We start from the raw sequence: 26,380 nt of genomic DNA on the forward strand, positions 1-26,380 counted from the left end.
TGGCTATGCCTTTAATCATTTATAATTAGTAAAAGTACACTTGATTTCTACCCATGGAGTCTCGTGGTCTTCTTTTCTAATTATCTAATGGAGAGGTTTTGACAATGTGGAATTTATAAGATGGCTTTGTTTCGGTCCCTGAATCATCGCCCAGTCGCCATGGGGTAAAATCCTGCATCCTTGTGATCCTGAACTGCTGGGGGCAGAAAGGCAGCAGAAACGGGGATATTAAATGATGTTATTGTAGCCCGCCAGCGGTCAGAGGAGCTGGTGACAGACTCAGACAGTGAGTAGGTTGGGGAGGAACATGGGCCAATCCAGTTATCAGCTGCCTTCCGAGTCAGACATCAGTGAGGCAGACAAACAGCTGGAGCCTGTTCCTAGTGTGCGCATGCACAGAGTTGCCAGATGAAGGACACAGCTAAGGAATGTCTAGAAGTTCATGATTCCCACCCTTGTGTTGGAAATAATCCTTGGTCCTGCAACCATTTTGCTCAAGCTTATTTCCAAGCATCTGTTGAATCATTCTGGGGGAAAAAAACATTTTTGACATATCCCATCTGTGTTTGGTTTCTGAAAAGCAACGTCTTTCTACTCTGGGCTTTAGAAAGTCTTTGGCATCGGAGTCTTCTGCTCATTCTCTTTTGTTCTGCGACTCATCCCGCTGATGTGTTGTCTGTCCTTATTAAGATGTCTTTCGCTTGTTCATTTGGCTGTCAGTTTTAATGTAGTAGGGATGCAGTGACTCAGTGGCTAAGATGCTGAGCTTGTCGATCAAAAAGCTTGGCAGTTCGGTTGTTCGAATCCCTAGCGCTGCATAATGGAGTGAGCTCCTGTTACTTGTCCCAGCTTCTGCCAACCTAGCAGTTCGAAAACATATAAAAATGCAAATAGAAAAATAGGAACCACCTTTGGTGGGAAGGTAACAGTGTTCCATGTGCCTTTGCTGTTTAGTCATGCCGGCCACATGACCACAGAGATGTCTTCAGACAGCGCTGGCTCTTTGACTGTGTTGGAGGCAGAGAGTGGGCCAGAGCCGTATGCCAATTATCAGCTACCTTCAGAGTCAGACATCGGTGAGGCAGAAGAACAGCTGGAGCCTGTTCCCAGTGTGCGCATGCACAGAGTTGCCAGACGAAGGGAACAGCTAAAGAACAGGGGTTGACTTGGGAGTAAGGCCACAGTTGGATGATGAATGGCCCCTCCCAGAGGAAATAAAAGAGGAGCAAAAGGGGAGTGGAGTTTGCAGGAGACAATTAGTTCACTTAATCAGTTCGTGACTCTCTGAGACTCCTGGCCAAGTTTTGCAGATATCGGCCTGGCAGCTCTCCAAGCCAGATAAGGTCTGTGACTGTATATCCTCCCTTGAAAGACTTTGCTGGATGTGAATGAGCAGAATTCACAGTAAATTAATAAAAGGGTTTTTTGTCAGGACAAGGAGTTTGCTTCATGTTCGTGGGAAGCCTGGCTCAGAAGACAGTCCTTCTAAACTTAGGTGCCTTAGACTGAATCCTGGAGCTTGAATCTGTCTTAAATTAATCCTTGGGGCTTGCAACTAAAGATTGCCCATAAGACAGTGAACAGCAATTTAGGAGCCAAGTGCCTTATCTCTTATCTCTCATTCTTAAGCCATCATCAATCAGAAGCCCAACATTTAACAGCTGCTTAATCACAAAGCTTGGGAAAAGCTGTTCAGTATTTTTCCAGAGATGCTAGTTTTGTAGCTTTCAGTATCAACCGACACCATCAAACCAAGTGACGCATCCTTAATCCACTTGTTTTAGTCTTTATCCCCTTTGATTGCAAAAGAAGTTGACCATTGCTCTTTTTGGGTTTTTTTTAAAAAAAAACTTATTTGGTGTCTCTACTGATCTCTAAAGCTAAAGGAATGAAATCAGTAAGCTGATCTCATTTTTGAAAAAGCCACTCCTTCGTTTCACATAGGTACATATCTGTTAATTAGATTATTGAAGTCCCAAAGGTGCTTTTTTTCAAGAGGCAGCTGGACTTTATGGTTTTTCTTTGAAGACGTTTCGCTCCTCATCCAAGACGCTTCTTCAGCTTCTTGGCATAAACGTCTTCAAAGGATAAACCAGAAAGTCCAGTTGCCTCTTGAAAAAAAGCACCTTTGGTATCGCCATGACCTGGATGAACTGAGAAGCTTCATAGACATTTAGATGATTGAACTGATGGCGGAATCATGCCTCAGTATTACATACGTGACTAAGATGCTGAGCTTGTCGATTAGAAGGTCGGCAGTTCAGCGGTTCGAATCCCTAGCACCGCGTAACGAAGTGAGCTCCCGTTACTTATCCCAGCTTCTGCCAACCTACCAGTTTGAAAGCACGTAAAAAATGCAAAGAGAAAAATAGGGACTGCCTTTGGTGGAAGGTACAGCGTTCCATGCGCCTTTGGTGTTTAATCATGCCGGCCACATGACCACGGAGACATCTTCGGACAGTGCTGGCTCTTCGGCTTTGAAATGGAGATGAGCACCGCCCCCTAGAGTCGGGAACAACTAGCAAATATGTGCGAGGGGACCTTGACCTTTACCTTCATTGCATACTTATATCAGTATCAATGAAGAAATATTGGGTTTCCATTGTATGCTCTTCTCTTATTTAGATTTGACCAGGAAAGGTTGATGATGTCGAATTTTGTATATTTCAAAATGTAAAGAGTTAATTAGAACGGGTCAAAAATTTGTTGAGTTGAAAAAAAAATACAGAAAAGGAGAAATTTAAAAAAAAATTGTATAGATTCACATAAGGAAGGAAGGCCTGCGGGAAGATTCCGAGAAGGGCCTGAAAGATGTAATCATAGATGTCCTCCTTGAGTTTAATGGAGGGGGGAAAAGATTCCATTACCCAAGCAGTGTACCAAGCAATCCAGCTTCCATTAGCATGTCATCCGTCATTCACGAAGAGAATCGTTTCTAATCAGCAGAAAATGAGGGGGGAAAATATGTGAGATTTCATCAGCCTTTGATGACAGCTGTTCAGAACAAAGTTGGGTAGGCAACCTAATCATCTTTTTCTTGTTGAACCAATTAGTAAGCAGCACATGATTTCCCACCCCACCCCACCCCTCTTGTGTATTGCTTCAGAAAAGCATGGAAAGCTCTCAGTGTGAAGGCAGAAATAAAGGGGGGGGGGGAATCAATGTTTCCTAGTAAGCTAGTAATGAAAACATCTCAGTGGAATCTATGTTTTGGAGAGTTAGTGTCTTGTAGAGGTGAAGATATTGGACTGAACGTGAAGTAGATGCAGATTTAAGTCCAGTCTTAGATCCAGAAGCTCCTTTTCATCCCATTGTTTTAAGATTAGATAGATAGATAGATAGATAGATAGATATTTATTTAGAGTCACAACCCCTGGTAAGCCCCAATTATGGGAGGAAGCTAACTGCTTCCATCATCTGTCAATCGGCTCGTCACAAGAGTCCATCACGACAGAAACCCAATATTTTTACTGTTGCCTTTGTTATATTTGTGTTTTTATATATCTCTCTCTCTCTCTCCCTCTCTCTCTCCCTCTCTCTCTCCCTCTCTCTCTCCCTCTCTCTCTCTCTCTCTCTCTCTCTCTCTCTCTCTCTCTCTCTCTCTCTCTCTCTCTATATATATATATATATATATATATATATATATATATATATATATATATATATATATATATATATATATATATATATATATATATATATATATGTTATATTTGTGCTGATAAATAAATAAAGGGAGACTAGTATAGATCTATTTCAAGCTATTTAGCTCTCATCAGCTAGCCATACCCTTACTGGGAATCGAGCCTGTGCTGTATTGCCTCTAAAGCAGATGTGTTAACCATTGAGCCACAGAGCTCGACTCCTTATCAGCCAGCCAGGGTGAAAGGTATCTATTTAGATTTTACTATTTTGGTTAATCTCTTTGTGGTGCTGTCCAAGGTTCTGATAGTTCCAAGATGACTATGGCCTGGGTTTGCTTACTTCTACAGTTATTTAGTTTACTTTATTGTCATTGCACATGGTACAATGAAATTAAATGCCGTCTTCAGTGTGCATTATAACTATAAAAATAAAAGCACACATACATCCTTTACATTCTATATAATTTAAATTTGAAAACCTGATATTGCACTATATCATAGAATCCAATATGGTTACTGCCCTGGAATAGAAGCTGTTTTTCAGCCTATTTGTCCTTGTTTTTATTGTCCTGTACCATCTGCCAGATGGTAATAGTTCAAAAAAGAGGGTGCCCAGGATGAGATGGATCTTTAAGAATGTTTTGAACTTTCTTAAGGCAGTGGGAGCTCTAAAGCTCTTCCAAAGAGGGGAGGGGGTAACCAGTGATCCTCTGGGCAATGACGTTGACTCTCTGGAGCACTGTCCTATCTGCCCCTGTGCAATTGGCAAACCATACACAGATGCAGTAAGTTAAAATATTCCCTATGGTGCAGTGGTAGATGGTCACCAGCAGTTTTTCATTCAGTTATTTCCTGAGAAGTCTCAGGTTGTATCATCTCTGCTGGGCCCTTTTGACCAGTGCTGCAATGTGAGTTGTCCCAGGTCAGGTCCTCTTTTAGGATAACACCCAGGAACTTAAAACTGGCCACTTGCTCCACTCGGTCTCCACTGATAAGCAAGGACTGGATGTCTGATCTATTCCTTCTATAGTCCACTGTAAGCTGCTTGGTCTTATTGGTGTTAAGGACCAAGTTATTGTCACCACACCATGAAAGCAACTGGTCCACCTCATCTCAATAGGCAGACTAATGAAGGGAGGAAGTTATTCAGTATTCCTAAAAAGTGTTCAAAATAAAAGGCAATTAACTTTAGATCGTTAGTCAGTTTAGAAGAGTCACCATGTACACCAATGGTCCCACACATTAATTTAAAAAACCCCACCACCAATTCCTTTTCATCACTCCCCGAAAAGGTGAAGCCAGCTATTGTCACAGCAAGACCTATAAACTTGTAGTTCCAAATGTTGAAATCCAAGGTCCTTTCAAAAAAAAAAAAACGTGGTTTTTTTTAGCGGATTCACTGGTGACCTTTAAATACAAATTGCTGAAAACCGATAAAATAAACCGACTGTATCATCACTTTGTCTAAAGATATTTTTTTTTTCCTTTAAAGCTGTCAGCAAGAAATTATCTGATGTGTAAACCAGCCTTTAGGGAGCACAATTTTTATTTCCAGAGTTTTTAAAGCATAACAAACATTTTTTTCCCCCCTTCCTCTCTCTGTCTCTTTCCTTTCTTTCTCAGCTCTGTTGGGTTGGCAAAAGCTGCGCTGGAAGCAATTAATGGATTCAACCTCTTCGGCAATCAGGTACAATAGTCGGACTATTTAAGGGCTTGTTCCTTCTTCGTTTTTAATTAACTGCGTATTTTATAGTAAATTGCTTTCACTGCACATCAAAGGCTGTCTAATATCCAACATGATGAAATATTTCCAGTCTGAAAGTCTCTTCGTTTTCCCCAGTTATTATTTTCTCCGTTAACGGTTACAGAGCACTGTCCACCATCCCTATGATCCTGGGATCAAAATTCAGAGGCTTGGCAATCGATTCATACTTTGGCCCATTGCAGTGTCCCAAGGTCATGTGATCTCCTTTTTGTGACCTCCTGACAAGCAGAATCAACGGGGGAAGCCAAATTCACTTAATAACCGTGATACTAACTTAACAACTGCACTGATTCGCTTAAAAACCGTGGCAAGAAAGGCAGTAAAACGGGGCAAAACTCGCTTCACAAAACGTCTCACTTAACAACGGGCTCGGCTGTGGTCCTTAGGGAAGGACTCCTTGCATGCTTCTCTGGAAGAGGCAGAGACTTTGAGTCAAAATTCTACTATAATAGTAACAGCCCTATTTGGTGATTTGATACCAATGCTAGTCTGGTTTGTCAAAAAAAACCCAGTCTCTTGTCTTTTTGCCTATCTTCTTTTTCTCTTGATTTTAACTGAGGCAATTTCCTAGCGAAAGAGGCACTTCTCAGGGATGGGATGAAGCCTCCTTCAGACAGGAAACCTGCTTTGTAGATGCGCCTCTTGATTTCCAAAGTCTGTGTGCCCAAGAAGAATTTAGTTTCCCTCGGGAGTCAATGTGTTTCCTTGCTTTCTTGATCTATTTTAAACGAAGCCGGCTTTCTCAATGCTGCTTCTCCCAGTGCTCCTCGAGATGCTCCTGGAATCTGCTTAGCGTTGCCTTGGCAACTGATGCGGCCTACCATCCCAGGATTACTTTTCCAGTTGTTGTTGGCTGTCCAGCAACTGATCTGGGGTTGAGGCACTCAGCTGGAGGTCACCAAACATTCTCTCAATTGTAGCCTTCTTCAGGCTAACACAAATAAACGCTCTATTCAACAGTGAACATTCCATATATGTGTTACACGAACATACCCATTGTACTTGTTGGTTTTTTTTACTACTTGGGTTGTTGTTGTTGTTAGTCGCAAAGTCGTGTCCAACCCATCGTGACCCCATGGACAACGTTCCTTCAGGCCTTCCTGTCCTCTATCATCCTATGGAGTCCATTTAAGCTCACGCCGGCTGCTTCGATGACTCCATCCAGCCACCTCATTCTCTGTCGTCCCCTTCTTCTTTTGCCCTCCATCTTTCCCAGCATTAGAGTCTTCTCCAGTGAGTCCTTCCTTCCTCATTAGGTGGCCAAAGGATTTGAGTTTCCTCTTCAGGATGTGGACTTCCAAAGAGCAGTCAGGGTTGATCTCCTCTAAGACTGACCAGTTGGATAGCCTTGCAGTCCAAGGGACTCGCAGGAGTCTTCTCCAGCACCAGAGTTCAAAGGCCTCCATTCTTTGGCACAGTTGATACTTGTAGGTCCTTGGGATGTTGAATTTCTGTATCCAAAGATCAAGCGATCTTTCAGAGATCTTGAAAAGAATATCCTCTTTACCACTCGATGGAATCCCATTGTCTATGAACAGGGCCTCTGGGATCCTAACATTTGTCCATGAATTGTTTAGTCCTACATTTAGATCTGGATTAATTGGCCAACACACTCTTTCTCTATTATAAATTCTCTTTACCACAAAGCAAAATTGCTGCAAAATGCATAATTAAGATACGCAGGGCAGTTTTGTTCATATCTCCATTGATCAAACACTTGCAAATATCTTACTTGAATAAAGACATGTTTGAGAGCCATTTGTTTGTGTTAAGGAGCAATGTAGCTTAATTGCACATCTTACAAGAAACAATCTGAGCTTGTTAGCCTCTGCTTGGCTTTGAAAACTGCACTATGTTTAAGATGGTCAGGTAGCACATAGAAAAATAATACAGTAATAATCCAATACAGATAGACCTATATGCGCTTCTAAAGGAGGGAAAAGATTAAATAGCTTTCAAGCAATAATTGGGAATAGGCTATATGTGACAGTTGCTATTTGCAACCTTCCTTCATTTTTCCACTGATACATACATACATACTGTTCTGACACACACCCCCCCCAAATCCGGTGAGTCACGCCGACACAAGCTTACTGTTAGCCACACTTTATTCACAGTAATTACTCACAGACAAGACTTTGGCAGCAACCCAGACTCCCACAGATAAGAGATACATACAAGAGTTTTTCCAGCTTAGTATAATGGTTGTGTCCTGCAAAAGGTCTCCTCCCAAAGTCTCTTCTTATATACTCTCTTGGGAGGAGCCAAATCACAACCACCTGGGCCTGATTATCTCCTATGAGTCTGTCTCCGTAATTGCTGCCTTCGCTTCTCCGCCCTTCTCTGCCTGGCATCAGGGACAAACTCCCTTTGCTCTTCCCCACTGCTCCAGTGCCTGACGTCAGGGACAAACTCCCTTTGATCTTCGCCACTGCTCCAGTGCCTGACATCAGGGACAAACTCCCTTTGACTTTCACCACTGCTCCATGCTTCAGGGTCCTCCACATCTTCCAGAGCTGACTCATAGGGTGCCTCGCTATCGGAGTCCATCGGCAGCTCCAACGGCTCCTGCTGGGCCACAACACACACATACATACATTTATGCATAAATAAATAAACACATTTCTGAAGAATTACACTCTTCCACTCCTGGTCTACCGAGTCCTTTAATAGTAATGAAATCCTATAAATATTTTTGTTAGGTATAATATCAGAAAGCTATGACAATGATACTATATATTTAATGCCACATGTATTGACAGAAGCGAGAAATGTATTTGCACAATATTGGAAAAATGAGAACACCCCATCAGATGAAAATATAACTCAGAAAACATTGGATTGTGCAGAAATGGATAGATTGACACTGCAAATAAGAGATAAAGGAGATAAAGAGTATTATTTAACATGGAATAGGTTTTATCAATGGTTAGAGATAAGAGGTAGAAATTCGACGAAGAAAGAACATTTTTAGTAAAATATGAATATTGTTTATAAGCATGCTAATATAATTAATCGGATCATAAATAAGCTTATATAATTATAAATGTAGTTAGAATAATTATGTGTATTATTAGCAATGTATCTATTGCTTTTTCTTTTTCGTTCTGTAAAATGGAATGCTCGGAAAATACACTGTATTCAAAATCCATATTTATAAATAAATAAAAAACGACTAAAATAGTCATGAAATAGAGCATTTGTCTTGGAAATGTCATTATCTGTTTGGAATTACCAGGTTATGATTGCCACTGGTAATCTAATTATCTGGATAATTTGTACACTTTGTCAATAATAACTGACTACTCCAGTTATAGCTACACACATCCTGTTTAGCGTTAATTTTCTGCTCCATCCGCAGGGTTGTTCCTGGTCTGTCATCTTTGTGGATCTGGATGCTCATAATCGGAATAGGCAAACACTTTGCTCCTTGCTTCCTCGTGAATCACGATCTCACGTAAGGAAAATGTTAACGGATAACATAGAAGGGACTTAATAGGGGATAAATCTTACTATCCATTTTCATACCATATTTCCCTGAAAATAAGACAGGGTCTTATTTTTTTTAACACTCTCCCCCCCAAAAAGCGCTTGGCCTTGTTTTCGGGGAGGTCTTATTATTTTTGAGGTGCAGGGGGCGGCGAGTGTGGTCACCTCATGGCTGCTGCTGCGTTGCAATGTTTTCAGGATGGGCTTATTTTCAGGGGAGGACTTATTTTAGTGCATGCGCCAGAGGTGGATTCCTACCAGTTTGCACCTATTCGGTGGAACCGGTTAGTCAAATCTACCAAACCGGTTAGAAGAGGTTCCATCAGTGGACCCAGAAAGCAGGCCACACCTACAGAAGAGGTTCCAAAATTTTTTGAAACCCACCACTGGTCCTTGGATATGATTATTCTACACTCTCATGCTTATATTTATAAAACTCAGTGCCTCTGTGAAAGGTAAGGATGACTGCTGCGTTTGTGGTGCAATCAGAACATTGGGTGTGTTGAAGTTGTTTTAACGCAAACCAAAGATGCCTTTTAAAAAACAAGTTTACATCCTATTCTTATGCATGCCAGTGCTGTGTGTGAGGTAATTTAAGGTGGTTCTGACAAGTGTCGTCGGCATCTTCATATCCGGTCACATGGGCGGCAAGCCACTCCCATCCGGTCACATGGGTGGCAAGCCACTCCCACAAAGGAGGCCACACCCACAGAGTAGGTTCGAACAATTTTTGAAACCCACCACTGACATGCGCTCAAAATCCCGAATGGGCTTATTATCCAGGGAGGTCTTATTTTCAGGAAAACAGGGTAAGGTTTGTCATTAGACAGGATTAGAATCCAGGTCTTTTTCAGAAAGAACTGTGTAAAAGAGATCTACCTTATGGCGGACTCATCTTTTATAAGTGTTATAAGAGGGGAAATAAAGTTTTTTTTTGAGAAATCATGACCATTTGTTGTTAAGCCATAAACAGGTGGATCCGTCCGACTTCCAGAATTTCTGATGCATTGGCAGCAGAACTTCAGATTGGAACATATCATCATCCTGACTGCGTGAAAAAGACACAGTCCATCCCGCCCCCTCACCCCCCCTATTTATTTCTCTTCATTGTGCATTCCATTTCCATTTCCATTTTTGAAATCCAGGAACCCTTCTAGGTTAGAAATATGTAATTAGTTATTTTGGGGGCTAATAGTTCTACTTGGATTTGGGGATGATATTTTCTAACGGGTTAAGGCTTGCCAAAAGCCATTTCTGCATTAGATACTTTTCATTAGCATAAGAATACATTCCATTTCATTATCTGAAAATGGGTAGGCTTGGCACGTTGCTTTGGACAATTGCAGCAAACTATTCTCACTGCTGCCTCAAGGAAAAATAACTTCACTTTCAGATCCTAGATGCCACAAATATATATTGTACAAGCACACACACACACTTGAAATTTGGCACGTATGTTCCTCTTGGCTTCTAGGTGCTCGCTAAGAAAGGATTTTTTGAAATGACCATCAGATCATAAGCATTTCTTATATTATTATTAACACACTCTTGATGCTAAGGAGTTAGATGTTTTACTCCCCCTCCCCACCTGAAAAGAATTCTGTTCCAACTGCCACTCGGGCATGGATGTGGCCAGCGTGTGACTTATCTGGCCTGCAGGCTGGGAGTTTAGATATTCTACTCCCCCTTCCCACCTGAAAAAAGTTCTGATGCTAAGGAGTTAGACTGAGGGAGAGAAGGGGACAAGATAGTAGAGGATCATTGGGGCCAGCCTGAGGGAGAGAAGGGGGATAGGAGGGGATAGGCTTCTGTGGGGCAAGCCTGAGGAAGAGAAGGAGGGAAGAGAGGCCAATCATAACTACTCATTAATTTTCAAGCTGCAAGTGTTGATATATCAAGCCTGTTCACATAGTTTTGTAGCTGAGCACTGGTATCCAGCTTTTCTTTCTCTCTCTCTCTCTCTCTCTCTCTCTCTCTCTCTCTCTCTCTCTCTCTCTCTCTCTCTCTCTCTCTCTCTTTTCCCTCTCTCTTTTCCCTCTCTCTCCCTCCCTCCATCCCTCCCTCTCTCTCTCCCTCCCCCCTCTCTCTCCCTCCCCTCCTCTCTCTTTCTCTGTGTATGAATTTTCTTTAGGTTTAAAGATTGGGACTATCCTCATATGGATCAAAATCTAATTCATTCAACCTTACAATTCCTTTAATTTTAGTGCACCCATAAATATTTTTCTGGAACCAACAAAAGCATGACATTTATTCTCTGTCTTGTTTCCTCTGTTGTAAGAACTTTTGATCTTTTCCAGGGATTCGAATAGTCATTTAGTTTATAAGCTTACTTGGGTTTTATTTTTGCAGCACGTAATATAAAATAGCATCATTCTGTTCCTTTCTGGAGTAACCAACATTATGCAAAGCATAAAAAGTACATTAAGTGGTGAGCAAATAATAATAATAATCAAAAGCAAGAGATGAGAGAGAGAGAAACCCAAGACTGCTTTTACTTAATAACATAATCAGTTTTTGTTTGCAAACCTGCACTGCAAAATTTCCTTTAGAGAGATGGATGATAATATAAAAATACAACAAAACTCCGCCACCTTGATCGTGTATTCGGAAAAATATCTTCACCCTGTCAGTGACTGACTAAACATTGCTTTGTTTTATTATAATATTTTAGAGCTCCATTCAATGCAAACATTCCAATGTACCGTATATATATATATGCTTTATTTAAATCCTTGTGGTTTCAATTTTGATATCTCTGCAGTTGTTGCATAGATGGAGAAAGAAAGTTGATCTCATTGGGTATGGAATGAATCTCCACCTTAAATGTATATAGACTTCAGAGAACAGCAAAGTATCTTGTGTTGTTTCTCTGAAGTTATCCTTCCTTCCTTCCTTCCTCCCTCCCTCCTTCCTTCCCTCCCTCCCTCCCTCCTTCCTTTCTTCTTCCATCCATCCATCCATCTTAGATGCTGCCCATCTTGCCTGATGACTTCTCTAGGCAGTTTAAAATTTAAAAAATACAAATATATCAATTAAAGATACCTATTCAAAATAATAAAAACATTAAGACATCAAAGCAATAATCAGTTGCCTTTTGGAAAAAAAAAACCCCCACCTTTGGGACAATCATCACCTGGATGATTGAGAATCTCCAGAGAAATACTTGGAGTACTTGGTTTGGAGTTACTATGTGTGACCTTTTGAATGTGTAGATACCATGTAGAGGTCTTGAATGGAGACTCTTCATCCGTTATTTAGGTACATTATTATTATTATTATTTTGTTATGCTAGAACACGGATGCTGCCCTCCTGCCTTGCATTGGCTATCCTGCATTTGCTGTGGACGATGAAGCTTTGTACAGTCAAACAATTGATAAGATAGTTAGAAAACTCAAAGGAAAATATGGATTTAAGCGTTTTTTGAGAGATGGCTATAGAACCGCGTTGGAGGACAAAAATCGACAGTACTATAAACCGGCAGAAATTAAGGTAACGATCTTGTTCCTATGATACAGGAAAGAATGAATGCATGTTCATAAATGCTAGTGTACAAAACTTGTGGCTTTAAAAAAAAAACTCTGTTTATTACAACGACTAGGCAAAAGACTAGGGGCGCAGTGGCTCAGTGGCTAAGACGCTGAGCTTGTCGATCAGAAAGGTCAGCAGTTCGGCAGTTTGAATCCCTAGCGCCGTGTAACGGAATGAGCTCCCGTGACTTGTCCCAACTTCTGCCAACCTAGCAGTTCGAAAGCACATAAAAAATGCAAGTAGAAAAATAGGAACCACCTTTGGTGGGAAGGGAACAGCGTTCCGTGCTCCTTTGGCGTTTGGACACATTACACAGAGACGTCTTCGGACAGCGCTGGCTCTTCGGCTTTGAAACAGAGATGAGCACCGCCCCCTAGAGTCAAGAACGACTAGCACATATGTGCGAGGGAAACCTTTACTTTAAGGGTAACAAGCTAAAGTGATTTTTTCTTTATGATTTGGAAATTTTGAAAAGTTTTGGGAGGTCGCTAATGCAGAGATGAGCACTGCCCCCTAGAGTCGGGAATGACTAGCCCATGTGTGCAAGGGGAACCTTTAGCTTAGGCAAAAGAAGTTCCAGGTTTGCCCACTTTAAGTCATTTTTACAGCGGCAATTAGCTTGATTCTGAATGTCGGATGCTAATATTTGCCGTTTACTGACATGGCTGTTGAACTCCTGATTGCGGATTTAACAATGCTTTTTATCTCGTCTGTTTTTAAGCTGCTAGAAAAGGACAACTCTTCAGCACTCTTGCAGCTGAATTGACAAAAAGAGAGAGAACCAATGTTGAGTTATTGTTGATATAATCATAGTTCTTCCTTTCTAAAAATTCAAGGTATACCTTCCTCACCCACCCCTTGTCCTGAATTTCCAGAAAGGCATAGGATGGAGATAAACTTTGAGCAAGTGGAATACCATTGATCCCTTAGTTAGTAAGAAGAGATTGGATAGCTAGTAGCCAAGCTCATCTCATAGCTATTTTATCCATGTACAAGTGACAATATGTATTCCTTTCGCTCATTTTCAATGCAAAGGGATGAGGAGTGTATCATTTGTATTATACCTGTGTGATGAAGAATTACCTGAACCATGTACCCTATTCCAAAATGTAATCTACCTATATAAACGAGACTGGAAAAAATGGATTGATTATATACAAAGCAAATACGGGACTAAGAAACTCCAGATAGCTTATGCTTAAAATCAGTAATAACTTAAACTGTTAAAAATTTGGGTAACAGCAAGAAGCTGAGTTCAATGTAGAGATATTTTAGACTGTGATTGTCAAAAAGTTATACCATGTATGGGCTCTGGGAAGTCGGGGGGAGGGAAGGGAGGTGGGGATCTAGGGGGAGGGGGGGAGGGGGAAAATATAATATGTGTTAAATTTTAAAGCATGATTGCACTTGTATACTGTGGCTTTTTTAATGTTAGTGTCAAAACAGAACAAACTGAATATATTGGAAGGTAATAGAAGTATACCGAAGGGAGGAGCTGAGTGAAAGAAGAAGGAGGGTGGAGAGGGTGAGAGAGAGGAGGAGGAGAAGGAAGGGAGGGAATGGATTAAGAGAGGGAGTGATAGGGTTAGGGTTAGATGGAGGGGGAGGGGAAGTAGGTGTAGAGGGGTATGAGAGAAGGAAGAATGAAAGTTGGAGGGGGTTGAAAGAGGGTGTATGGTGGGCTAAGGCGGTATATTGGGTTTGTATTGTAGGGGGCATTTTCTATAAAAGTGAGGGCTGTGTTTATTACCCAATGTTATATGCCTCGGTTATGCACAGTAAACATGTGATTGTATAGAATGAAATGGAAATAAAAAGACTTGTGGACAAAATGTAATCTACCTGTATGGAGACAGAAATACAGAGGGCAGGACACGTGGACCTGCAACAGGTTGTTATCTCCAACTCACCACAGGTTAACTCACCACAGGGCAACTTGCCATGGGGACAAAAGGCACACTAATATCAAGAAATTGGTGGAATAGAATCGTTAAGGTAGGAATGCGAAAGGAGGGACGAAATGAAAAATGAATGACAAAAATCAAAGCAGTTTTTAAATTATTTCAAATACTTGAATTTGGATTGTTGAATTGTCCTGTAGCGAGTTGGCCACAGTGAATTGTCCCCTGGTGAGTCAGCCATGGCAAGTTGTCCCATTCCGTGGACAAGTGGCACAGAATGCCTTCATCCCTTCGATTCAACTTCAACCTGGCCTAGCTCTGTCAAATCGACGGAGAGAAGTTGAGTTTTAGATGTTCTTCTCGTGTTCTTTGGACGTTCTTCTCCATGTTCTCCTGATGTTGTTGCATGTTTTGACAGAACCCAAAGGAAATGTTCATTGTTTTGATGTATCAAGTGGAGTGGGAAGAAGTTAAACAAATCATACAAGCTATTAACTCTGGCATTCGCTTGCCATCTATTTAACTGAAGGAGACAAGCTTGCAGTTTGAATGTGCAATACTTAATATATTGCATCAGCCCGTTTCTTCCTGAGATATTTGTTTAAAGGTGACTGTGTTTGCATTTCAAGCTCAATGTATAGTTTCTTTCCTGTCACAGATAGTCACATTATTTATCATTTTATTTAATTTCACAGCCGGCTACAGACTGGAGTGTATTAATAATAAAATTTTGATACGGCACTGAATATTAATGCTTTCCATTAAGAGCTGTCTGAATTGAAGTTCTCCTTTTTCCTTCACTTTTCTTTTCATATTATTTTTAATTTAAATGGAATTTCTTTGCGGGGAAGCACGATGCGATAAATCTTACTCATAAAATTGTGGTTTCGCATTTTGAAAGGGTTGGATTTTTTTTAAAAAAAATGTAGACAGATGAATTATCTTTTTTTCCCTCCTCTCTTTCTGCATGTAAGTTGTTGTTGTTGTACTTAAAAAGAATAATTTGTTTCCATGTGTATCTTTCATTCCTTTGAACTTGTAATAGATTGCTTGAATATGTTTCCGTAAATAAAACTGTAGCACGCCTTTTATATATTTATGTATTTATTTATTTTTATTTTTTTATTTTTAAAACAACTTTCAGCTCTTTGATGGCATTGAATGCGAATTTCCTGTGTTTTTTATTTTTATGATGATTGATGGTAAGTATGATTTTGTGTTCTTATTGTGTTGGGGAAGAGGGTTGGAATGTGCAGAAATAAATGGATGGATGTGTTTGTGTGTGTGTGTATAGATACGCATATATATGCAAACCAAGAGATTGTAATTGTTCATGCCAAATTTTCAGTAATAATGCTGCAGCTACATAAGTAAAATGAATTTAGTTATGCCGTCGAGAGGGTGTGATGGCTCAGCAGTTAAAAGATGCTGAGTTTGTCAGCTGGAAAGCTTAGGTTTGAGTCCCAAACGCTGCATGATGGGGAAAGCTCCCTGTTCCTTGCTCCAGCTCCTGCCAACCTAGCCGTTCAAAAGCATGCAAATGCGAGTAGATAAATAGGTACCACTTCGGTGGGAAGGTGACAGCATTCTGTGTCCCTTGGCATGTGGTCCCACGACCATGGAAATGTCTTTGCACAATACTAAGGAATGGGGATGAGTCTCCCCTAATTCTCTAGAGACTCAACCATATAAAGAACGGCTGCAGGTTTTAGGTCCGGCTAGTATAAAGAAAAGAAGAATTAGGGGTGACATGAGAGCAGTATTGCAATATTTGAAGGCTGCCACAAAGAAGAGGCGGTCCAATTAGTCTCCAAAGCACCGAAGGGCAGGACAAGAAACAGTGGTTGGAAACTGATCAAAGAGAGAAGCAGTCTGGAATTAAGGAGAAACTTCCTAACAGGGAGGAGAATTAACCAGTGGAACAGCTTGCCTACAGAAATCACGGACACTCCATCACTGGAGGTTTTTAAGAAGAGGCTGGACAGTCATTTAAGAAGAGTCAAGGACAGCTGGACAGGGGAAATCTTTACCTTTATATTTTATGGCGTAAATTAATTTTCGGTGGTGAGCTTTATTTCTCACTGTTTGGTTGCACAGAGCACTTATTAATGTATAGTTAAGGGTAACAGAAAAGGGACGCGGTAGCTCAGTGGCTAAGACGCTGAGCCTGTCGATCAGAAAGGTTGGCAGTTCGGCAATTCTCATCCCTAGCATCGGGTAACGGAGTGAGCTCCCGTGACTTGTCCCAGCTTCTGCCAACCTAGCAGTTCGAAAGCACGTTAAAAAATGCAAGTAGAAAAATAGGAACCACCTTTGGTGGGAAGGGAACCGCGTTCCGTGCGCCTTTGGCATTTAGTCATGCCGGCCACATGAGTACAGAGACGTCTTCGGACAGCGCTGGCTCTTTGGCTTCGAAACAGAAATGAGCATCACCCCCTAGAGTCGGGAACTAATAGTGCCTATGTGCGAGGGGAACCTTTACCTTTATAATACTGAGATCTCAAAAGATCTGTTTTGTAATGCTCCCATTACTTGTCCCAGCTTCTGCCAACCTAGCAGTTCGAAAGCACGTTAAAAAATGCAAGTAGAAAAATAGGAACCACCTTTGGTGGGAAGGGAACAGCGTTCCGTGCGCCTTCGGCATTGAGTCATGCCAGCCACATGACCATGGAAATGTCTTCAGACAGCGCTGGCTCTTTGGCTTTGAAATGGAGATGAGCACCACCACCTAGAGTCAGGAACGGCTAGCACATATGTGCGAGGGGAACCTTTACCTTTAAGGGTAACAAGTTAAAGTGGTTTTTTTTCTTTATGGTTTGGAAATTTTGAAAAAAAGTTTTGGGATGCCTCTAATGCAGAAACAGCGTTGTGTTTCCTACAAGAGCCTTTCCATCAAAGTCAACAAGGTCAACAGGAAGTAATTGGAACTTCTCTCCCATCGTTTCCAGCCAGGTCAATGAACCCGCAGAAAGTTGCTTTAGGTAGATCTTCCCATGTGAGCATCTAGTATAATCCTGTTTACATACCTGCCAGCCGGTTTTGGATTTGAGCCGAGGTGGCGCAGTGGTTAAATGCAGCACTGCAGGCTACTGCTAGATCAGCAGTTCAGCGGTTCAAATCTTACCGGCTCAGGGTTGACTCAGCCTTCCATCCTTCCGAGGTGGGTAAAATGAGGACCCAGATTGTTGGGGGCAATATGCTGACTCTCTGTAAACCGCTTAGAGAGGGCTGAAAGCCCTATGAAGCGGTATATAAGTCTACTGCTATTGCTATATTGCTATTGCTATTGCTATTTTCGGAGATCAGCCTACGGTTACAATCGAATAGATGACTTTTATTAAAATCTCGTGTAGCTTCAAAGACATTTTATCTTCAAGGAAGATAACATTTATCTTCAAGGAAATGCAAAATTTGAAATCTACAAAGTTTCCAGCCTCCCTTCTCTCTCCCAGCTCCCCCCCCCCCCCCCCCCGAAAGAGGAAATTGAACAGCTGGCAAAGTGTGAATGATAGAAAAATGTCGCTAAAATAAAATTCTGTACAGATCAAAGCCTAACATTGTAATCATGACAAAACGGCAGGAAGTCCATCTGCTATTTCATAACCCCCTACCTACCCAGGAAATTATTTTCAAACTAGGGAAGTAGTGGGTATTACAATATAATCCATGAAAAATTATATGTATGCCTATATATGATAGAGAGAATGAGTAATAGGAAAATAGCTTGTGAGCCCTCCCTCCCACCTACCCTTCCATTTCCCCATTTTCTTACATGGCATTTCTCTCTTTCTGATCTTCGTTCAGCTGCAAGCCACAGTTTGTGGTTTTGGTATCCTTTGCCAAATTGAAGAGTAGCCAGGGTTAAGCCCCGGTCTGTCCGTGTCAGCCCTATCCAAGGGCAAAATGTAAGCTGTATTGACATAAAGGTAGTCCTTGACTTACGGCCACAACTAAGTATATATAAGAATATGGTATGCTGGTTTGACAGCTGCGGACAGGAAGGCACTACAGAGAGTGATCAATTCGGCACAAGAAACCATTGGTTGCCCTCTGACACCACTGGATGACATCACCAGGTCTCGCTGCTTTAGCAGAGTAAGGGAGATACTCAGAGAGGATTCACACCCTGGTCAGTGTCTCTCTTTGCACTTCTACCATCAGGCAGAAGACATCAAAGTACAGCCAGCCGAACAAACAGGTTTAAAGATAGTTTCAATCCTTGGGCTGTGAAACTTTTAAATACAACCACAATCACTCCATGCACACGCTCGTTTTTTTTTCCTTTTTCTTTCTTTTTTTCGTTTCTGCTATAATTTTTCACCAGTGAGGTTAAAACCAATTTCATTATATTTAAATACAGTGACAACAAAAATTACACACACACACACACACACACACACACACACACACACACACAGTATACAATACCAACAGTGGAGAACAATTTCATTTTTCAGTTCAGTGTTGCAGCCAGACTAGTTTCAGTTTCAGTTCTCAGCGCAGCACTCAGAGCTGCAGGGCTAAACCCCGCCCAGGCTCCAAGCTGTTTTAGCTCCCCTTGGCTGACCTTGCTACTAAGCCCTATTCATTGGCCGACCTTGTTACCATGTCTCTGCCAGTTCATGAATATTTTGACATGTTTCACCCCTCTGTCATTTAGTCTTGAAAATAAAGGCTCTTTACGTTTGACCACGGCTCTCTGAAATGGTGATGGGCCTTTTCATGAGCACTGACTCAACTAGGAAAGGACGAGTCTTGCTAATAAAGTGTCCTTGGATTACTTTTAGGGGTCTTCCGAGGTAACCCTGAGCAAGTCAAAGAATACCAGAACCTTCTGGATCCTTTATTACAACAATCAGCTGAAGGTATGGAGATCTCTGGATCAGAAGTCCTCGAAGCATGTTTCCAATCAATGTAGCAAATGCAAGTCCAATGCTAGGAAAAAGACTCAAGTACTTAACTGGTAGAACTCTGGTATTGAGGTATCGGGTTTAAAGCACTGTATTGAAGAATGCAGATGAATTTTTTTCTGTATCATTCCTGAGCTCCGTTTTCATTATGGCTTTTCATTTCACTAATAGCAGTTGTAAATATTTCTGATCTGTAGCACCAGCATCACAGTGGTACCGCTAAAAAAAAAGCACAGTCTTTTCCATCTGTCAAACATTACCTTATTTTTTTCCTCCTCCTCCTCCTCCTCCTCCTTGAACTAGTTTATAGGCATCGCATCTGTTCACTCAAGGTGTAAATCGAGATGGCAGTTTGTATCTTTAGTGAGCTGCAGCACAGAATGATGATTAGCACCGCTAGTGTTGCTTCATTCACTGTGCTTCATTTTCATACATGTGTTTGTTTATTTATTTTTCACCTTGTTTCCCCCCCCCCCTCCGAACCGCCCTTTGTCCCTCCATTTATTCCTCTTTAACTAGTCTGTTTAAACATTTGTAGGTTATCCGGTTGTACCTAAATATTACCACGTGCCAGCTGATTTTGTTGAACTGGAAAAGAAAAATCCAGGCAGCCAGAAAAGGTTTCCTAGCAACCACGGACGGGACGGAAAGTTTTTCCTGTTGGGACAGTCCCTCTATATTATTGCCAAACTTCTCGGTAAGTAAACATAATTACCAAAGAATCAGAACGTCCTCCTATTTGGTGTATTTGCACCTGGTGACTTCATGAGTTTTAGAAGCTGTGTGAGGAAGTTCCTGGACCACTGAGAGATCTTTTAGCAATACCCCTTAGACTTACATACCTGTTGTGGCCCAGCAGGTGCTGTTGGAGCTGCCACCAGACTCCGACAGCGAGGGGCCCTCTGAGTCGGCTCTGGAGGATGTGGAGGACCCTGGACAGGGTTCCGACTCCGAGCAAGGCGCAGAGAGACTGGTTGGCCACCAGGAGGCACCTGAGCCTTGGATCAGTGGGGAGGAGACAAGGGAGAGTGTGCTGGAGGCCAGTAGTGAGTTGTTCCTGGATGCACGCCATCGAAGAGCTACTAGGCGTCAGGAACAATTACGCAATTACAGGAGGTGATTGTACTCAGCTGGTGGTCATTAGGCTCCTCTCCAGACTATAAAAGCTACTTGTGCACACAGCCCTCTTTGCAGAAGTCAACGCAGGATTGAATGTCGAAGGACATTACTGTGAGCTTGGCAGGCTGGAATGCTGCCAAGCCTTATCTGTGTTTATTGCTGCCTGAGTTTGTCTGAGTTGCTGCCAAGGTCCTTATCTGTTTGTTTTGCTTGGCTTTCAGCCACCGAGGTTTTGTTGTCTTGCTATTAAAATACATTCCAGTTAAGCTTGTCTCGGCATTCATTACCGGACGGAGGAGGGGGTCAGAACACATACCTTATATAATATATAAGTAATTTATACTTATATGTTTTAAAAAAAGTTTTATTCTATTCTCTCTCTATTCTACTCCTGATCCTCCTGGGTGTGCAATCTGTTCTGGCAAAACTGAGCTTGGATGCATTCAATAAACCTAGGGACTAGCTACTACATTTCATTATCCTTTTGGTTTACGATCAGACCCTGATCTCGGTTCTTCTTGCGTATCTCGGAGTAATAAATTGTACAGTGGTGGCAAATGCTTTTAATGACCCGTTGACAAATAACTGATGGTGGTGGTTTTGCTTTCAGTTGATGGTTTAGTAAGCATTAAAGATATCGACCCGGTGAGCCGCTTCATTCCTCCTCAAGATCAGCGGAACGTCAGCATGCGATACTCAAATCAGGTATGCATGTCTTTATCTACTGACGTATGAAAAAAAAATCCATTACTGTGGAGGAAATTGTTGATCCCTAACATTTTTGTAAAAGATATAATCTTGGATTAGTCTGTGATGGGGAGCGTAGAATAAATTGCTTATATAATAACTCTTTGCAAAGTTTGGTCTACTTTTCAGTGTTGGAATAGATGGCCCCAATAATGTCTGTGTGTGTGTGTGTGTGTGTGTGTGTGTGTGTGTGTGTGTGTGTATATACATACAGAAGAGATTGCGCGCACGCACACACACAGACATATCTATCTATCTATCTATCTATCTATCTATCTATCTATCTATCTATCTATCTATCTATCTATCTATCTCCATCTCTATGTATCATCTCATCTATCTATCTATCTATCTATCTATCTATCTATCTATCTATCTATCTATCTATCTATCTATCTATCTATCTATCTATCTCTATCTCTATCTCTATCTCTATCTCTATCTCTATCTCTATTTCTCTCCTTCTCTATCTATCATCTTATCTATCTATCTATCATCTATCTATCTATCTATCTATCTATCTATCTATCTATCTATCTATCTATCTATCTATCTATCTATCTATCTATCTATCTATCTATCTATCTAATCTATCTAGTATTTTCCAGAGTATAAGACACACTGGAGTATTAGGGCCCAAAGATTTTGAAGAGGCAAATTTTAAAAATAAGTTTTTATACTCTGCAGACCTCCCAAAAATGACCTGTTTTTTTTGCGAAAATGGACCCATTTTTTGTCAAAAAAAAGGACATGAATAGCCTTTAGGAGGCTTGTAGAGTACTCCTGGGAGCTGGGGGGAGGGGCAAAAATGAGCCCCAAATGGCCCGTTTTTTGCTCATTTTTTCCCTCCCCAGCCCCCAGGAGCACACAGGAAGCCTCCTAAAGGCTATGCACAGCCATTCTTGCAAAGGGGGAGGAGTTTCAGGAGGCCAAAAATGCTATATTCAGTGTATAAGATGCACCCAGATTTCTCTCTTTTTTGAGGGAAAAAGATACTTCTTATACTCCGAAAAATACATTGTGTGTGTGTTTGTGTGTGTGTGTGTTTATTTGTATGCCAGTTTTTATAAGCCAGCAGACTGGGTTATTCCAGTTGGTTTATTAAAATTATATCAATGTCTCCCCAGGCTACGCCTAGTTAAAAGAATAACTATTGGAGCTGAAATAACTCTCAGTGCTGGGTAAATAGCTAAGACCTTAACATGATGATTTGCAAGCATCCATCAGAAGCCTGTCCTATAATTTATTAAATTTTGTTTTCTTTCAAAAAACAAAACAAAAACCCAACCTGGACAAAACATATAAAAATAATTGCCTATGTGAGATGCATTGGTTGTTAGAGTTTGTTGGAGAAATCACATCCAGAAAGTACACAGCAGGGGTGGGTTTCAACCGGTTCGCGGCGGTCCCCGCGAACCGGTTGGTCGGCGAACCCGGAAGTAAGTAACTTCCGGGAATGGCGAAGGGCCCACCTGCCTGACCGCGCTCCTTACCCACTTTTGACGAGTTCCGCGCTTCCACGCATGTGCAGGACGCATACAGCACCTGCGCGATCCTCCAGGAGCAGCTGGAGCATCGCACAGACGCTAGTACGCATGCGTGCACCGTGCCCGTGCACGAGGACGCCACCGGCCCCATTCCAACCGAACTGGTTGGAACGGGGCGAGAAACCCACCCCTGGTACACAGAGATAACTGATTCTTCAGGATTCATTAACTTATTTATATACATAATAACACATGAAGTAATATATACAATGCCAAGAAGCAGGTTCTTCCAACATGGTAGAAAGTAGCGATTGTAAGCAGGTTCAAACACAGGCATGCTATACAGAGAATGAATTTCTTTTAGTTTCAGTTCAGAACTAAGCCACACCCAGTCTCCAAACTGTTTCAGCTCCCCAATTGGCTGACCTTGTTACTAAGCCTTATTCATTGGCTGACCTTGTTACCATGTCTCTGCCAGTTCATGAATATTCTGGCATTGGTGAGTTTATTTTTTTCCCCATAGAGACCCTGTGCTTGTGTTTTGGTTGTTAAATTCACTGGCTCTCCCACTACATTCTTTTTAAAAGCTACAGCTCAGGCACCTTCAACTATAGGTAGTCCTTGACTTACAACCATGGGTTAGCGACGGTCTGAGATTTACAATGGCTATGATAAAAGTTAGTAGGCCTGAGGGTTGATTCCTGGGAAAGTTCTACAGTAGCAAGTGAAACGATTCTCCACTCACTTAAGTGTATTGATACACAGCTCACAAAATTTATGAGGTTATGGTGGACTCTGTGAATCTCCTCATATTTTTTTTAGGTGTGCAGAGAAGTTAAGGCAGCCAAATCAATTTAACCTACCTAACACATTTATTTTTAAGCAGGCAAGACTGTATCTTACCTTAATTTCTTCTTCACAACTCTTACCTTCTATCTGTTTGCAGTTCAATAAATCAAGTTGTTTTGTTGGATTTTTGGAATTTACCGGCATTCCATTAAGTATTTGTTTTAATTCCTTTTAGCTGCAAAGCCGTTATCTGGATTGAAACCAGTTAACAGGTTTCTCTTCCAGCTTGGCTGTAAATCTTTGTTCTCCAAACATTTATTCCCTTATTCGGGATTTGGCTTTCTCAGCAGAAGGCTCACAAGACATGACTCAGCTATATTTGTCCTTTGATTTCAGATAAGAATAAAGCACGTGGAAATATTATTCACTGCACTACACAAAAGTCAACGCTTTTCCAAGTGAATGAATACTTGTTCACTGACTTGATCGGTCCAGGTGATGTAGGAGAAAGTCAGGCAGAGCTGGGGGTAGAATCAAGGGAGCAATCAGCCTAGAATCATTATATTCTCACAAGCATTTTAAGTTCAACCCCTTTTGAATTCCATTAACTCTTATCTAGTGCCAATTTAGTGCTGATCGCACAAATAGTCAATCTGCTTAACTGGAACTTAATGTTTGGTTCCTGATTCTTCATACCTGATAGGAAGGCACCTTCAGCTCTAAGGTTTAGATAAGAAATCAACTCCACATTAAAACTACTTGTATTAAAATTGACTATACGTCAGGGTTCTCATGGATGCCCTAATTAAATAATGAGCCTCAAGCCAAGTTTCAAAAGCAATCCAGTTATTTATTAGGAGCAACATGTTGGCACTACCCAAATGAAGCCAGCTCTGACCCCATGTAATGTACGGCCCAAGTGTGACTCTGTTTGCACATCTCCCACCAGGGTGTGTCATAAATCACATTCTCCAATGGAGCACTTTTGCGGGCTGTAGAGATCACACATCTCTGCCTATTGCAGGTAACCTGGGAGACAGCCTTGAGAAAGATATGCATGGAATGTGCTTCTGGTTGTGGCTGCTATGCTGCTCCAATCAGTTCTCCCCCCCCCCCGCCTATGGCAACTCAAAAGCAGGCCAGGGATGCTTTGCGAGTTGACACTATAATTACAGAAGATTGCGAGTCTAATTATGCTTTATTTCCTCCATCTCCTATACTCATGTGAATTAGGGGGTGCTTGAGACATTTTTTGCATTCTTTCTTGTTTGGGTTTAAGGACTACTTTCCTTCTTGTCTATTTGGTAAGATATCTACCATTTTTCTATCAAGGCCATCCTCTTTACAGCATCTGAATTGGGCTAACATAATGGTTCTCTCAAACCTGGGATATGCTGGCTTCTATCTCAGTGTATTTTTATACTAGTTCATAGAAGATGAGCAATAGATATCTGAAGGTTTTAAAAAAGCTTTTGCCCATGTTTGCTTTGAAAGTATTAAGAAACTGAATTCCCTAACCACGGAAGCTTCATTGTGAATTCAGAAACTAAAACTTGCTTTCCTGTCCTCTACAGAGTTTACTACAAAGGATTAAGCTATCTCATTTTTGTTCCAAAGCAAATTAAGGAAATCCATTTAATCATCTCTCTCTCTCTCTCTCTCTCTCTCTCTCTCTCTCTCTCTCTCTCTCTCTCTCTCTCTCCCTCCCTCCCTCCCTCCCTCCCTCCCTCCCTATCTATCTATCTATCTATCTATCTATCTATCTATCTATCTATCTATCTATCAAAAATACTAGATAGCTTCGTAAAAGCCAATCACTCAGACAAAATTGGAGTTTCTTTTAAAAGGCAATCTCATTCATTAATGAAGCTCGTGTAGTTCTCATTAGTAATAAAACAATTTAATCAAACTTGAGATTTGGGATAGAAGCTATTTTATAGAAAATGGCACTTTTTCTAAAAGCCTATCACGAAAGCAGATCTATTGAAGGGCTGTGATTCTTTTTTTCCCCATAGTTGGAATTCAAGCATGAATGGCTCCGTATGTAAAAATGCTCATCTGCATTTAAAACAGTTGTTTCCTACAACAGAGGAACAATAACGTGTTTTGGGTAATTCATATGAATTGTTTTTTTTCTCTTATAAACCTCCCATTTTTCAACTGAAGTGGATGAGTATTTCATAAAAAGGGCTTCATATTTGAGTTCTAAAACATTCTGTGGCATAGACAGGAACAGACAGTAGCAGTTCTCTGGAGCTGTCTAAAGATGTTGATTCTTTTGCTTCCAGTCATAAAATATCTCCATTCCAGCATTTTATTTTGTCTCAGTCAAAAAACAAACAAACAAAAACAGGATCAGAGACCCAAGAAACAAATCATATGTCAACTCCGAAAGCATTCATGGTCTGCTCTCGAGTTGCCATGGGCAGGAAGTAGGGAGAACTGCCACGTTCAAAAGCACATTCCATGCTTACCTTTCTCAATACCACTAAAGTGTTAATACCACTTTATAATGCCTAGGTAGGGCCACACCTGGAATACTGCATTCAGTTTTGGTTGCCACGGTGTAAAAAAGATGTGGAGACTCTAAAAAGAATGCAGAGAAGAGCAACAAAGATGATTAGAGGACTAGAGGCCAAAAACACATGAAGAACAGTTGCAGGAACTGGAAATGTCTAGTTTAATGAAAAGAAGGACCAGGGGAGACATGATAGCAGTCTTTCAATATCTCAGGGGTTTCCACAAAGAAGAAGGAGTCAAACTATTCCCCAAGGCACCTGAGAGTAGAACAATAAGCAATGGGTGGAAACTAATCAAGGAGAGAAGCAATTTAGAACTGAGGAGACATTTCCTGACAGTGAGAACAATAAACCAGTGGAACAACCTGCCTCCTGAAGTTGTGAATGCTCCATTTGTCTGAAGTGGTGTAAGGTTTCCTGCCTAGGCAGGGGATTGGACTAGAAGACCTCCAAGGTCCCTTCCAACTCTATTATTCTATTT

At 41.2% G+C, this 26,380-nt stretch overlaps 1 protein-coding gene across 3 annotated transcripts in view; it reads left to right on the top strand.

Annotated features, from left to right (window-relative positions):
- Positions 1 to 26,380, top strand: part of PHKB (phosphorylase kinase regulatory subunit beta) — a 120,868-nt gene that overhangs the window by 41,312 nt on the left and 53,176 nt on the right. For all 3 annotated transcript variants that reach the window (XM_087728940.1, XM_087728939.1, XM_087728941.1), the window contains 7 exons: positions 5,268 to 5,331; positions 8,771 to 8,866; positions 12,191 to 12,388; positions 15,473 to 15,530; positions 19,116 to 19,193; positions 19,777 to 19,935; positions 20,968 to 21,062. In XM_087728940.1, coding sequence (XP_087585066.1) covers positions 5,268 to 5,331; positions 8,771 to 8,866; positions 12,191 to 12,388; positions 15,473 to 15,530; positions 19,116 to 19,193; positions 19,777 to 19,935; positions 20,968 to 21,062 — 748 coding nt within the window. The remainder of the gene's footprint in view (positions 1 to 5,267; positions 5,332 to 8,770; positions 8,867 to 12,190; positions 12,389 to 15,472; positions 15,531 to 19,115; positions 19,194 to 19,776; positions 19,936 to 20,967; positions 21,063 to 26,380) is intronic.

The sequence above is a fragment of the Thamnophis sirtalis genome, unplaced genomic scaffold (genome assembly GCF_051295495.1).
Source record: "Thamnophis sirtalis isolate CommonGarterSnake01/CBP01778 unplaced genomic scaffold, rThaSir2_p1.2 scaffold_14, whole genome shotgun sequence".
Taxonomy (NCBI): domain Eukaryota; kingdom Metazoa; phylum Chordata; class Lepidosauria; order Squamata; family Natricidae; genus Thamnophis; species Thamnophis sirtalis.